Consider the following 13,622-nt stretch of genomic DNA (forward strand, 5'->3'; position numbering starts at 1 on the left):
ATGGCGTTATGAGGGATAGAATACTAGGGCGACTGGAGGCTGCTCAAACACAGCAGGTCGTAGCACGGGAGCTCCATGTGCCACAAAGTGTGATCTCACGATTATGGCAAGGATTCCAGCTGACAGGAAAAGTGTCCAGGCGCTAGAGTATGGGACGTCCACAGTGCAAAACACCACAAGAAGACCGATAGCTCACCATCAGTGCCTTCAGACGGCCACTTGCAGGTAGCCTTGCTCGGGACTTTACCGCAGCCACTGGAACAGTTGTCTCCAGACACACTGTCTACAGACGACTGAACAGACATGATTTACTCGCCCAGAGACCTGCAAGGTGGCGTACTGACTCCTGGTTACAGGAGATCCCGTAAAGTCTGGTGTCAAGAACACAGTACATGGTCGTTGGAACAGTAGTCCCAGGTTATGTTCACGGACGAGTCCTGGTATAGTCTGAACAGTGATTCTCCCCGGGTTTTCATCTGGCGTGAACCAGGAACCAGATACCAACCCCTTAACGTCCTTGAAAGGTACATTTATGGAGGTTGTGGTTTGATGGTGTGGATGGGATTATGATTGGTGCACGTACATCCCTGCATGTCTTTGACAGAGAAACTGTAACAGGTCAGGTTTATCGGGATGTCATTTTGCACCAGTATGTCCACCTTTTCAGGTGTGCAGTGAGTCCCACCTTCCTCCTGATGGATGATAACGCACGGCCCCACAGAGCTGCCATCGTGGAGGGGTAACTTGAAACAGAAGTTATCAGGCGACTGGAGTGGCCTGCCTGTTCTCCAGACCTAAACCCCATCGAGCACGTCTGGGATGCTCTCGGTCGACGTATCGCTGCACGTTTTCAAACCCCCACGACACTTATGGAGCCGACAGGCACTGGCGCAAGAATGGGATGCTATACCCAAGCAGCTGCTCGACCACCTGATCCAGAGTATGCCAACCCGTTGTGTGGCCTGTGTACGTGTGCATGGTAATCATATCCCATATTGATGCGGGGTACATGCGCAGGAAACAGTGGCGTTTTGTAGCATATCTGTTTCGGGACGATTTTCTCAACTTATCACCAAAACCATGGACTTACAGATCTGTGTCGTGTATGTTTCCTACGTGCCTATGCTATTAGTGCCAGTTTTGTCTAGTGTCACGTTGCGTGGCACCACATTCTACAATTATTCTTAATGTATGAGCCTGAGTGTATATTGGTAGCAGTATATAAATAGGTACAGAAAAGTATCTTTCAAGATAACTTTGCGGTAAACAATATAAAAAATAAAGCTGGAATATCTCCGGATTGACTTGGCGCAACTTCTGCTTTACGACATTTGCGATATGGGCACGTTCATTATCATGAAGCAGCTGCGCCAGTTGGTGCACCATTCCATAACGTTGACTTTCGACAGACTTTCTACCCCACACGTATTCTGCATTGTCGGATGGATGTGTACTGGATGCTGTCGTTCGGCAACATAGAAAAGAATAACAGCACGTTGATCTTGTTTGGACGCATCTGGTAATAACGTCGCCACAGGTCACGTTTCGGCATATACTGCACACACGTCGGAAATACAAGAATGACACACTAATCCCTTGCCTGTATGTTGGTGCTCATATACCCGCATAGGAGTCGCTCCACTTTACTTATACACTCCTGTAACGTCCTCAAATGGATACTTTCTGATCGCTTCTCATATTATACAGTTGTAACATATGAATAATTTCAGTAAACGACATACTCGAGGTGATCAACCAGAATATTTTCTTTTTCTTCCGTACTGAACTTATGCATTTCTTCCCTTCAGCGGCGATATTACTGCTATCATTGCCATAAGCACATGACTAAAACTGGCTATCGGTATTCACAGGACCTGCAGGAATTTCTCGACGGTGCAAAGGACGGGGCAATACTCTTCAGCATGGGATCGAACCTGAAAAGTGCTGATCTTCCTGAGGAGAAGAGACTGGCTATTGTGGAGACATTCTCGAAGCTCAAACAACGTGTTCTCTTCAAATGGGAGGCAGAAACTTTTCCAGGAAAACCGACTAACATGAAAGTTGGGAAGTGGCTGCCTCAATCTGATATACTGGGTAAGGTCATCTCTGATTTTATTTATTTTTTAAAAAATTATGTCTATCTGCAAGTGGATTGTTGCTGAATAACCCACCATGCAATAGTAGGAAACCTTTTAAAAATCGAAGCAACCATTTCTCGAAAAAGCGTACTTTTATCACATATTAACAAGTAGAACTGATTCCACTAAACAATTTAAACGCCTGTACTAACGAATTTCAATTCTCTGTACACGAAGGGAGTGAAACGGTATCAGTAGTTGAGAATGAAATGAGACACAGTTACAGGCTTCTCCCACGCCATACAATAAATCAAAGAAACTAAAGAGAAAGCAGGGAAGTGAATTATAGTTCAGAGAGAAGAAATGAAAATTTTAGGGATTGTCGGTGATATTGTAACTCTGACAAAGACAGAAAACACTAGGAAAATCACTTGAACGGAATTAATAGTGCCATGCAAAGACATTGTAAAGCGAACGTAAATGAAAGTAAAAAAAAAAAAAGAAATGAACTGAAGTCGAATTAAGTCAGATAACGCTGAGGGAATCAGATTAGGAAATGATACAGTAATACTTGCTATTTGGGGAACAAAATAACTAACAGTGGTTGAAGTAGAGAGGATACGAAATGACTGACAATATCAGTTTATCGGAAAGAGAGAAATATTTTAACATCTGTGTGAATCTGTAGGTATTTGTCTGGGTTGTAGCCTTATACGTAAGTGAAATATAGAAAAAAGCAATGCAGTCAAAATAAGCAGATATTGTAATGTGGAGCAACAGTAGAATACTAAGATTAGATGGGTAGACCGTATAACTAATGAAGAAATAGTGATGCGAATTGGGAAGAAGAAAAAAGGTGATAAATAAAAAAAAAACATTTTGATAGGGCACATGATGAAGCATCAAAAAATGATCAACTCGTAATGGATGGAATTAAGGGGGGTGGGGGGCGCAATAGTAGAGGGAATCTCAGGCTAGACTGCAGTAAAACAACTTCATGCGAATTTAGGTTAGAATACTTGTCCAGAAATGGAGAGGCCTGCACACGATAGATCAGTGCGGAGAGACGCTTCAAATCAGTCTGCAGACTGAAGACAACAACAATAGCAACAATTGTATACTAATAAAGACAGCCCCAGAATTTATGCTTAACTTTGACAGAAGAGACAAACAGTTCGCAGGAGAGCTTCTGTAAAGTTTGGAAGGTAGGAGACGAGATACTGGCAGAAGTAAAGCTATGAGTACCGGGTGTGAGTCGTGCTTCGGTAGCTCAGATGGTAGAGCACTTGCCCGCGAAAGGCAAAGGTCCCGAGTTCGAGTCTCGGTCGGGCACACAGTTTTAATCTGGCAGGAAGTTTCATACCAGTGCACACTCCGCTGCAGAGTGAAAATCGCATTCAGTTATATAAAAGCTTAGACGTTTCTCTATATCAATGTAAATTTATCCACTAGATGCAGTGGCGAGAAAAAAAACTAAAGTCTCATAGATTCATATCAAAAAGATGACAGGTACAACACAACAGGTACACACATTTCAAAATTACATGCTTATTGCAAGTTGTTATTCTTCTTGTTGGTGCACAACTTCAGGTTGCTTTTTCGTAAAATTTCCGTAATTCCTTCCTTGTGACACAGCACTGACAATTTACAAAAATTCTCTTTCTGATCTTTACAATATTTCAGTGCCTGTGTTATTCTGATTACGATACAAAGTTCATTTGGACACGCATGCATGTCCAAAGGAACTTTTCATCGTAATCAGAATAACACAGGCAATGCAATATCTTATTTCTCCGCCGATAACGGGCAAGCGACATTCAAGTACATCTGACCTGTACGGGAATATACAGGGTGTTTATAATTAAAGTTAAACTTTCAAACCGCTGTAGAAATAACACCACTGGCCAGAATGACGTCAAATTGCAACGGAATATTATCGGAGAAGGGGGAAAACGTATGGCAGAAGAAAAATTAATATCGGGTTTCCTCCCATTCGGAAAGCGGAATTAATAGTTACAAAATGTAGCAATAGAAGGCGGAGTAAGCACCATAATTTAATAGTGGTTGACTACAAATGGCAAATGAATCATACAACAATGCCTAAGGTGTACGTTTGACGTTAAACAAACTGCATGATGTACCGGTGTGATACAGTTATAACCTCCCAATAGTTTACTTATTTCCGCAGCCTCGCAATAAATGGCGACTAAACCTCTCAAATAAATTGTGAGTCATATATAACCTTTCAGTAATTAACTGACTGTGAATCTAAATCGGTAAATCTAGACCTTAGCAATGCTGCGTCATGGCCCTGAAAAGTCATTCTGAATAAACTGAAGATTCTTACCTCAATGAAATCGCCGGATAAAGCGTATATATCTGCTCCTATAAGAAATTTTTCTGGCACAGCCCAGTGCAATGTTGGCCACTAGATTTTGTTATGTATGAAAAACAACTGATTTTACTTACGATAATTAGCATGACTATGGATAGGAGAAATTAGTAAAAAACTTTAAATTCAGATGAATGACTGTCAAAAGTTATCTTTATAAGAAAGATTATGATTGAAAAATTATTGAAAAATATTTACATGTGACTTTGATATAACAATAGTACAAAATGAGTTGTTGCAAATTACATATGCGCGAGGCAATAAATGATAATAATTTTTGCCTTTACCTTATACTACATCGCTCAGGCACCGCCATCGTTCTCCAGGACTGGCCTTGGTAATTCCATACAGGACACAAGTGCTCTCTGTGAGCTTACAACTAGACAACTGTTCTCTAAGAGCCTGACTCAACCGCCCGAGTACTACTGCTACTGCTGCCGACACGGATCTCTCGTCTGCGATTCTATTGTAGCATACATATCGCAGGCAGCACGTGAGCAATTCATCGAAGTTAGCAATAAAGTCGTTAGTCATGGACCTCTTACACATTTAGTTGAGTAACTCCATCTACCACGGCAAGGTCATATCACATCGGATGGGAAAAATCGGTTTTTTAATTGTCCTGAGGCCAAAATCCGCAAAAAGCATCACTCACACGGGTTTTAAATTGTCCTCAAGCCAAAACAGCATATAAAGCATCATTCACGAAGGGGTTTAACTTTACTGAGGCCAAAAACCGCATAAAAAGCATCCATCAAAATCAAATCGGATTATTAATTTCCGCGTCACTGGCACAAAACATGTTCAATATGCTTTCCACCGTTTTCTGCAACAAGTTGAAATCGAGAAACAGCATGTTCCATAATTGACTGAAGTGTGTGCTTCCGGGGTCATGTTCAAAATGTGTTGCGCAATGTGTGCCTTCATTGCAGCTAAGTTTGCAATCGGAACACTGAACACAACATCTTTCAGACAGCCCCACAGCCAGAAGTCACATGGATTACGATCAGGTAATCAGGATGGCCAGGATGTAGGGAAATGGCGCTTCAGTAGCTGCTTAACTGGATTTGCAATGTGCGGAGGTTTGCCATCTTGCATAAAAATGACCCCATTCACACATCTACGCTGTTGGAGAGCTGGAATGACGTGGTTGCGCAAAAGACACTCATAGCGCTTAGGAGTGACGGTACAGGTAACAGGACCGGAAGCACCTCTCCCTTCAAAAAAGTACGACCCTATGATAAATGATGCCGTAAACCCGCACCATACTGTGACCTTTTCAGGATGAAGTCGTACTGGTTGATTTGAGTGTGGGTTTGCCGTGGCCCATATTCTACAATTCTGTGTATTGATATGTCCTATCAGATGGAAGTGGGCTTTGTCTGTTCACAAAATCTTCTACGACCAATCATTGTCCACTTCCATACGAGCAAGAAATTCTAAAGCAAAGGTCTCTCTTGCTGGCAGGTCAACAGGTAGCAATTCGTGCACATGGTTAATTTTGAATGGATACAAAGAAGGACGTTTCGTAGGATTTTACGCACGGTGCTCACGGGTGTGTCAAATGTTAGGGCAATTCCTCGTGCACTACACGTTTACACACCACCACTCATCTCCTCCTGCGTTGCTGTGACCACTGCTTTCACTGACGTCGAATCAGTTCGTTTCCTCTCTGTACCAGGTTGCACACCAAAAGAACCTATCTTCTCGAGTTACCGAATAATTTTCTCCAGACCCACGGCAGTCATCGGACCAACGCCTTTTTTCAAACCCTACAGTGTCCGGAACTTCTGCAGAGCTACGTGTGCACAGTCATCATTCTTGTAATACAGCTTTACAAGCACAGCGCGATCCTGCATTGAGACAGTTATGGCGAACGTCGCAGACGTCAAAGGAGGAAAAGCCGTGTTTATACCTACAGTGGGTCGTGTGCATGACAGGTGTTTTCATTTACGTGTTCTGATACATACAGCGCCATCTCCTGATCAGTTTTCACACTATTTTTTTCTTCTGCCATACGTTTTCCCCCTTCTCCAATTATATTCCCTTGCCATTTGAAGTCAGTCTGACTGCTGTGTTGGCAGAAGAGCCAATACCGTGTTGCTAGAGGAGGCCGAAATACACGCGTTTAATCTCACGCAGACTGGCGTGAGGTCTGGAACAGGACAATGTCTTGAGAATTGCAAATAAAGTACGAAGATCTTGGAATACTTAACTTTAATCCATAATTGGTGTACATCGCTCTTGACGGTACATGTTTTATAATTTCAATATTAACTGGTAATGGCGCCTTGCTAGGTCGTAGCAAATGACGTAGCTGAAGGCTATGCTAACTATCGTCTCGGCAAATGAGAGCGTAATTGTCAGTGAACCATTGCTATGAACGTCGGCTGTACAACTGGGGCGAGTGCCAGGACGTCTCTCTAGACCTGCCGTGTGGTGGCGCTCGGTCTGCAATCACTGAAAGTGGCGACACGCGGGTCCGACGTATACTAATGGACCGCTGCCGATTTAAAGGCTACCACCTAGCAAGTGTGGTGTCTGGCGGTGACACCACACTGACCAGTGTTGTTATTTCTACAGCGTTATGAAAGTTTAACTTTAATTATAATCACCCTGCGTATAATGGATGTACGAGTAGAGGTCATAGACGTATAGTTGACAACATATGGAAGTCTGTGTGTAGTCGTGAGTTGTGCACGGATAGCCAAATGGCTGCCGGTACGGTAGCTCAGGATGTTCAGTCAGAGGGTTAGCAGCCCTCAGTAATAACAAACAAAATGAAATTTTAAAAAAAAATGGTAAGGCGACCGCTGTTGTTCCAGCAAAAATCTTATTTTCGCTTTAAATTCTGTGTGATAGGTAATGTGGAGATTATCTAGATCATCTGCAAATTACCTAGGGAATTTGAGAAATGAAGCAATTTCGGCATTTCAGTTAATCTGCACATTACTTTGATAATTTGGAGAATAATTGATTCCTGCACTTTAGCGGTAACAAATATAAACTGTTGGTGACCAAAATTGTAACACCGTCAAGGTGGCATGCGGTAAATGTTAAATTACCATGATGCGTATTAGATGCTTGGGTATGCCAGTCATAAATATTTCAGTGTAATGGTGCAAAGGTGGTATGGGTAAAAGCATCTACATAGATGCTTGGGTATGCCAGTGATAAATATTTCAGTGTAATGGTGCAAAGGTGGTATGGGTAAAAGCATCTACATAGATGCTTGGGTATGCCAGTGATAAATATTTTAGTGTAATGGTGCAAAGGTGGTATGGGTAAAAGCATCTACATGGAGAAAAATTAAGCACTGGGCTTCTCATTCAGAAATCTCATTTGAATTTTGTACATCTGTGAGAAGATACTGTTATACCTCATGTAAGAGCGAAGAACATCTACTGCGATAGGTCGAAATTTGACAGCAACAGCATCGTGGCCCAGCAAGACTCCGGTTTATCGTTCCACGCTATTGCTACTCACGTCGGGCGAGACCCCATGAATGTCGTGTGACTGACGAATATGTTAGTTTGGGAGGTCCATACTCAACACCATGCAGGATCTCAGCAGCATCACACACCTACCACTCGAAGAAGCAGACATATTGTCACTTGTACTTTGAAGCAGGAAGTGGGCTTATTTGCAACAAGTATCCATGTGAACAGTGTGGTGGCATCTGCTACAGCCCGCATCTCGTGGTCGTGCGGTAGCGTTCTCGCTTCCCACGCCCGGGTTCCCGGGTTCGATTCCCGGCGGGGTCAGGGATTTTCTCTGCCTCGTGATGGCTGGGTGTTGTGTGCTGTCCTTAGGTTAGTTAGGTTTAAGTAGTTCCAAGTTGTAGGGGACTTATGACCACAGCAGTTGAGTCCCATAGTGCTCAGAGTCCATCTGCTACACTGAGGACTGCCAGCTCGAGAACAGTTGTTTTCATTTTCTTTGACACAGCAGTAGTGAGTGGCGCGCCAACAGTAGTGTGCCCAGCAATGACAGTGAAAACTTGTTTTCAGATAGATCCCAGTTCTGTGTGCATTATCATGGTGAACTTATCAGTGTATGGAGCTTCCTAGGAGATCGAACTACAGTTCATTTGCATTTGGTATCGCTCCTTGGCCCCTGCACCTTCCATAATAGTATGTGGTACCATTGGCTACACAACACGATCACCTCCTGCTCGTGTATTTGTAAAGCATCACAAAGTAATAGGCTTGAGAATGGAGTACAATTTTGGAAATCTTACCTTGGTAATACAAGGGGCGAGCAATGCATGTCAATATGCTACTGTTGGCCAGATTGCCAACAAGGAAGGACTGCTGGTGTTACATTCATTGCACCCATGGGACAGAGTTAATTGCTACGAACTATGAAGGCCAAGCATCCAAAATGCTGATACACCAAAATGACTTTACATAGAGAGGAGGATGCCGTCATTGCGTTCACCACACGGACTGAAGTATAAATCGTAAGCCAGATGCAACAATTATTCAGAGCATTACTACTGCAGAATACGTCCACCAGTGCTACTGAAAGGTGAAGTTAAGACACTTTTCCGCTCAGCTGAAGCCCCATAAAAATGGCTCAAACGGCTCTGAGCACTATGGGACTTAACTTCGAAGGTCATCAGTCCCCTAGAACTTAGAACTACTTAAACCTAACTAACCTAAGGACATCACACACATCCATGCCCGCGGCAGGATTCGAACCTGCGACCGTAGCGGCCGCGCGGTTCCAGACTGTAGCGCCTTTAACCGCTTGGCCACCACGGCCGGCAGCCCCATAAAGCTGACCTGTCAAGTAAAGTAGCCCAAATGAAGTCACTGTCACCTCACAATAGGAATGCACGTGAGACAGTTCCTGTATAAATATTACTCTTATCCAGTGGCTTGCTTTAATTGTACTCAGACTGCAGCCGACAATCTGTGGAGTAGGAACTGTGTCAGTGTCTTATCTGTTAATGCAAGCCATCTTCAAACTCTGATGGAACAGCAATTCCTACCAGGAAGACTTTGCCACTGAAAGCCACAGTGTCAAGACTGATGGGAAACTGTGGGCGACATTTACCATCAGGCCTTCTAGAGGCCTAACTGGTGGGTCTAGGGAACAGCCAATAATCGTCACCGCAGAGTAGCGTGCCTCAGCTGCCGCTCCCCTTTCGGTCCCATAGATGTAACTAATGAGCAGGTATTGAATAGGATTGGGGAGAAGAGACGTTTGTGGCACAACTTGACTAGAAGAAGGGATCGGTTGGTAGGACATGTTTTGAGGCATCAAGGGATCACAAATTTAGCATTGGAGGGCAGCGTGGAGGGTAAAAATCGGAGAGGGAGACCAAGAGATCAATACACTAAGCAGATTCAGAAGGATGTAGGTTGCAGTAGGTACTGGGAGATGAAGAAGCTTGCACAGGATAGAGTAGCATGGAGAGCTGCATCAAACCAGTCTCAGGACTGAAGACCACAACAACAACAACAGATGTATCCCGATGCTGTGGGCCTTACATCTGTCAGTGGCTGCAGGGTGACCTAGTCCGACATCGCACACTCTGTGCAGGACCAGTGGGTGCTTACCGAGACGCCGCCTACGATGCCAACTACGGCCCTATCGTAACCCTCTGTTCCGAACTGCTAACACTAGAGGTAGCTCAAATGATAGCGGCTGACCTGTGGCCGTGTGCTGCGTACACAACCCCACTGTGAATGGGAAAATAGTCTCCTTTCGAACAATAAAAGCTTGTTTCTTAATGATGTTTTATTAGCGCCTTCAGGTGCAGAGAAGGCCATCTGCCTCCTCGTCAAGACTCCCCCATGTGTAGGGCGGGAGAGGGGAGCGATGGTCCAGCTGGTCCTGACTTTTTTTTTTTTAATCATCAGGACAGCGCGAACGCAATCCCGACTACCAAAAATTATGCGCCACAGGGACGCGCATTTCCACGATCCAGTACCGTGACTGAAGGTACTGTCCAGTCGCTGGAAAGTTACATTCGGTAATTTGGTCGACAGCAGTTTCAGTTCATATGCGTTAAAGCTGGTAACTTTGTCTTGACCTAACTGACACAGAGGATGTTCGGCTGTAGCTTGGCCAGGTGTTCTCCAGACACCTCACCCATTGAGCGCATTGTCCTGGGTTGTCGACATACTGACGCCATTAGGTAGTCATGATTGATGTACTCTATGACAGAGCTGAATTAGCATAGGATAGCATACCGATATCTGTCATCCACTCTCACATAAACTGCCTTTGCATCTTGGTTAGAGCCATTTTTGCTGCCTGACGTGGCAGTTTCTGTAGTAAATTTACTCTCAAATCACCTACAAACTTACTCATGTAGTCTTTCTAGAATACTCTACACATACGATAAGTAAAATTTAGTAAAATGGAAATACCATGTTGATAGAGCCTCCCTTCGGGTAGACCGTTCGCTTGGTGCAAGTCTTTCGAATTGACGCTACTTCGGCGACTTGTGTCTCGATAGGTACGAAATGGTGATGGTAAGGACAACACAACACCCAGTCCCTGAGCGGAGAAAATCTCCGACCCAGCCCGGAATCGAACGCGAGCCGTTAGGTATGACATTCAGTCGCGCTGCCAACTCAGCTACCAGAGGCGGACAGTAAAATTTAGTTATTTACTACACTTTCTGTTGCTGCAGTTTTAATGTGCAGCAGTATATTTCTTTCGTAATTTTATTTTTCTGGGCAGTTTTTGTTCTTACTGACCAGTTACCTTAAATGCTGCCCTATATGTTTTATTGACAGAAATTTTCGAATCCTATGCTGTTGCTGTCTTCTTTCAAACTAAAACTGCGTATTATAGTTTATTTTCACCTTCCCATATGATGGATAGTTGACCAGCAGTAAGAATTGCGTTAAGTGAAATAGTTTTCTCTACAAAAATCTCTTCGTGAACATATAATTTCGATTTTAAAAACGGGTCAACAATCGATGCCTTTACCCGTGTTAGTGGAAGCGGGCGCCGTTTTTGACTGCTTTATTTGTAGAAACGTAATATGTTAATTTTCCGTTCATATCATTGTTTTCTCAGTTTCTTTACAGTTGTTCCTGGCAGGTGATTTGTGTATCCAAGTTTTTAAAAATTCTCTACAGCAGTGTCCTGCTCAAGCTGCCAACGGCTTTTGCGAAATCAGTAGTAAATGCTTTTTATAGCAGAACTCTCTTCTTTCTTCTGCTATTGCATTCAATGGTAAGTGGCGTCCGCACCTGGTAGCTGAGTGGTCAGCACGACGGAATGTCATGCCTAACGGCCCGGGTTCGATAACCGGCTGGGTCGGAGATTTTCTCCGCTCAGGGAGTGGGTGTTGTGTTGTCCTCATCATCATCCTTTCATCCCCATCGACACACAAGTCGCCGAAGTGGCGTCAACTCGAAAGACTTGCACCAGGCGAACAGTCTACCCGATGGGAGGTCCTAGCCACACGGCATTTCCATTTCCATTTATGATAAGTGGCACTGTGGGTGGTCTTCTTTCCCTAAAACCACGTTGAGCCCGAGACAGGAAAAGTCTACAAAAGCTTCTAATCTCTGATTTCAAATTCTAGCACATATACTCTAATATCAAAGAAACGACGCACCAAATGGGAAGGAAATCGGTAGATGTGATGTAAATGTACGGACAAACAATTTCAGAAAAATTAGATTATTTATTCAAGAGAGAGGACCTCACATATTGAAAATGTCAATAGCGAGTCGGTACACCTCTGGCCATAATCCAAGCAGTTATTCAGTTTCGCATTGATTGACAGAATTGTTGATGTCCTCCTGAGGAATATCGTGCCATATTCTGTCCAATTGGTGCGTTAGATCATCAAATCCCGAGCTGGGTAAAGGGCCCAGCTCGCAGTGTTCCGAACATTCTCAATTGGCGAGAGATCCGTCGACTTTGCTGATCAAAGAAGTGGTTAGCAAGCATGAAGACAAATAGTAGAAACTCTCACCGTGTGCGGACGGGCATTATCTTGCTGAAATGTAAGCCCAGGATGACTTTCCATGAAAGACAACAAAACTGGACGTAGAATATCGTCGACGTAACGCTGTACTGCAAGGGTGCCGCAGATGACAACCAAAGGCGTCCGGCTATGAAAAGGAATGGCATCCCAGACCATCGCTTTTGGTTGTCAGGCCCTGTGGCGGGCGACAGTCAAGTTGGCATCCCACTCCTGTACAGGGCGTCGCCAGACACTGTCGTGTCCCACTGACGAGTCCTGAGAGGGAGTGGAAGGACTGCAAGGATGCGCGTCAAAGAACCTACTTGGCAGAAGGCCTCGTGGTAGTGGGCTGCCTTCTGTGGGCTGGGATGTCAGGGTACACTGGATAAATCATTGCATGAGGATATGTAGACTGGAAGCACCCCTGGCACATCCATTTTATAAACAGTTCTATATACAAAGTCTACTAACTGCCTTCTTAGTATAACTTCTCATAGCTCCATGAGTCTAAGGCCCACTACAGGAGAGGCGAGCGCACCAGACTGTTGACTACATGGAAATGAGTCTAAGTCACTCGTGGTTACGCTGCACTGCACTACAATCTCACAGCATCAAAACTCCAGCTATCTGACTGACTGACCAGCTGTTCCATCACTGCCATCACTCGTCCAACACCATGGTGCCTAGCCCTTTTATAGGCAGTAGTGCACCCGGTACCACTAGTTCTAGAAGTTTACAGTACCCTCGAGCATTGCGTGTGTGTCACGCGGCAGCACGTGATGCCTACGTGACGAACAGGCTGTACTCCGCTGTGTTCGCTGTGTCCAAGGGATGCGGCTTGTAATGGCTCTCGAGCCTCGTGATGCGGCATAGTCCGCTCTTGTTAGCAGAGTAAACATTACACTTAAGCTATGTTCGGTCATGTCTGCCTCGCTGGTAGCAACAATTTCCAAGCCTACATCTTTATTTTTAACCCTGTTTTCTATCTTTCGCGACAAAACGTCTTTGCTCGTCACCGGGGCTTAGTTCGCAGCGTGGCCCATCACTGAAGACAGTCTACTCTAGCCAATGAGATTCCAGGCCGAATATCACTGACATCACTGCAAATGCGCTTGTTCATGTACAGAGATCATTGGTAGTTGGCCCAAGGGTCGCCGCGAGCTCAGCCCCTTTCTGCGAGCCACCTGTTGATGGTCCTTGTGGTCACTGA

At 44.4% G+C, this 13,622-nt stretch overlaps 1 protein-coding gene across 1 annotated transcript in view; it reads left to right on the forward strand.

Moving 5' to 3' along the window:
• Window positions 1-13,622, forward strand: part of LOC126202882 (UDP-glycosyltransferase UGT5-like) — a 126,749-nt gene that overhangs the window by 81,789 nt on the left and 31,338 nt on the right. The window contains exon 4 of the mRNA XM_049936940.1: window positions 1,872-2,094. Coding sequence (XP_049792897.1) covers window positions 1,872-2,094 — 223 coding nt within the window. The remainder of the gene's footprint in view (window positions 1-1,871; window positions 2,095-13,622) is intronic.

Source organism: Schistocerca nitens, chromosome 9, assembly GCF_023898315.1.
Source record: "Schistocerca nitens isolate TAMUIC-IGC-003100 chromosome 9, iqSchNite1.1, whole genome shotgun sequence".
Taxonomy (NCBI): domain Eukaryota; kingdom Metazoa; phylum Arthropoda; class Insecta; order Orthoptera; family Acrididae; genus Schistocerca; species Schistocerca nitens.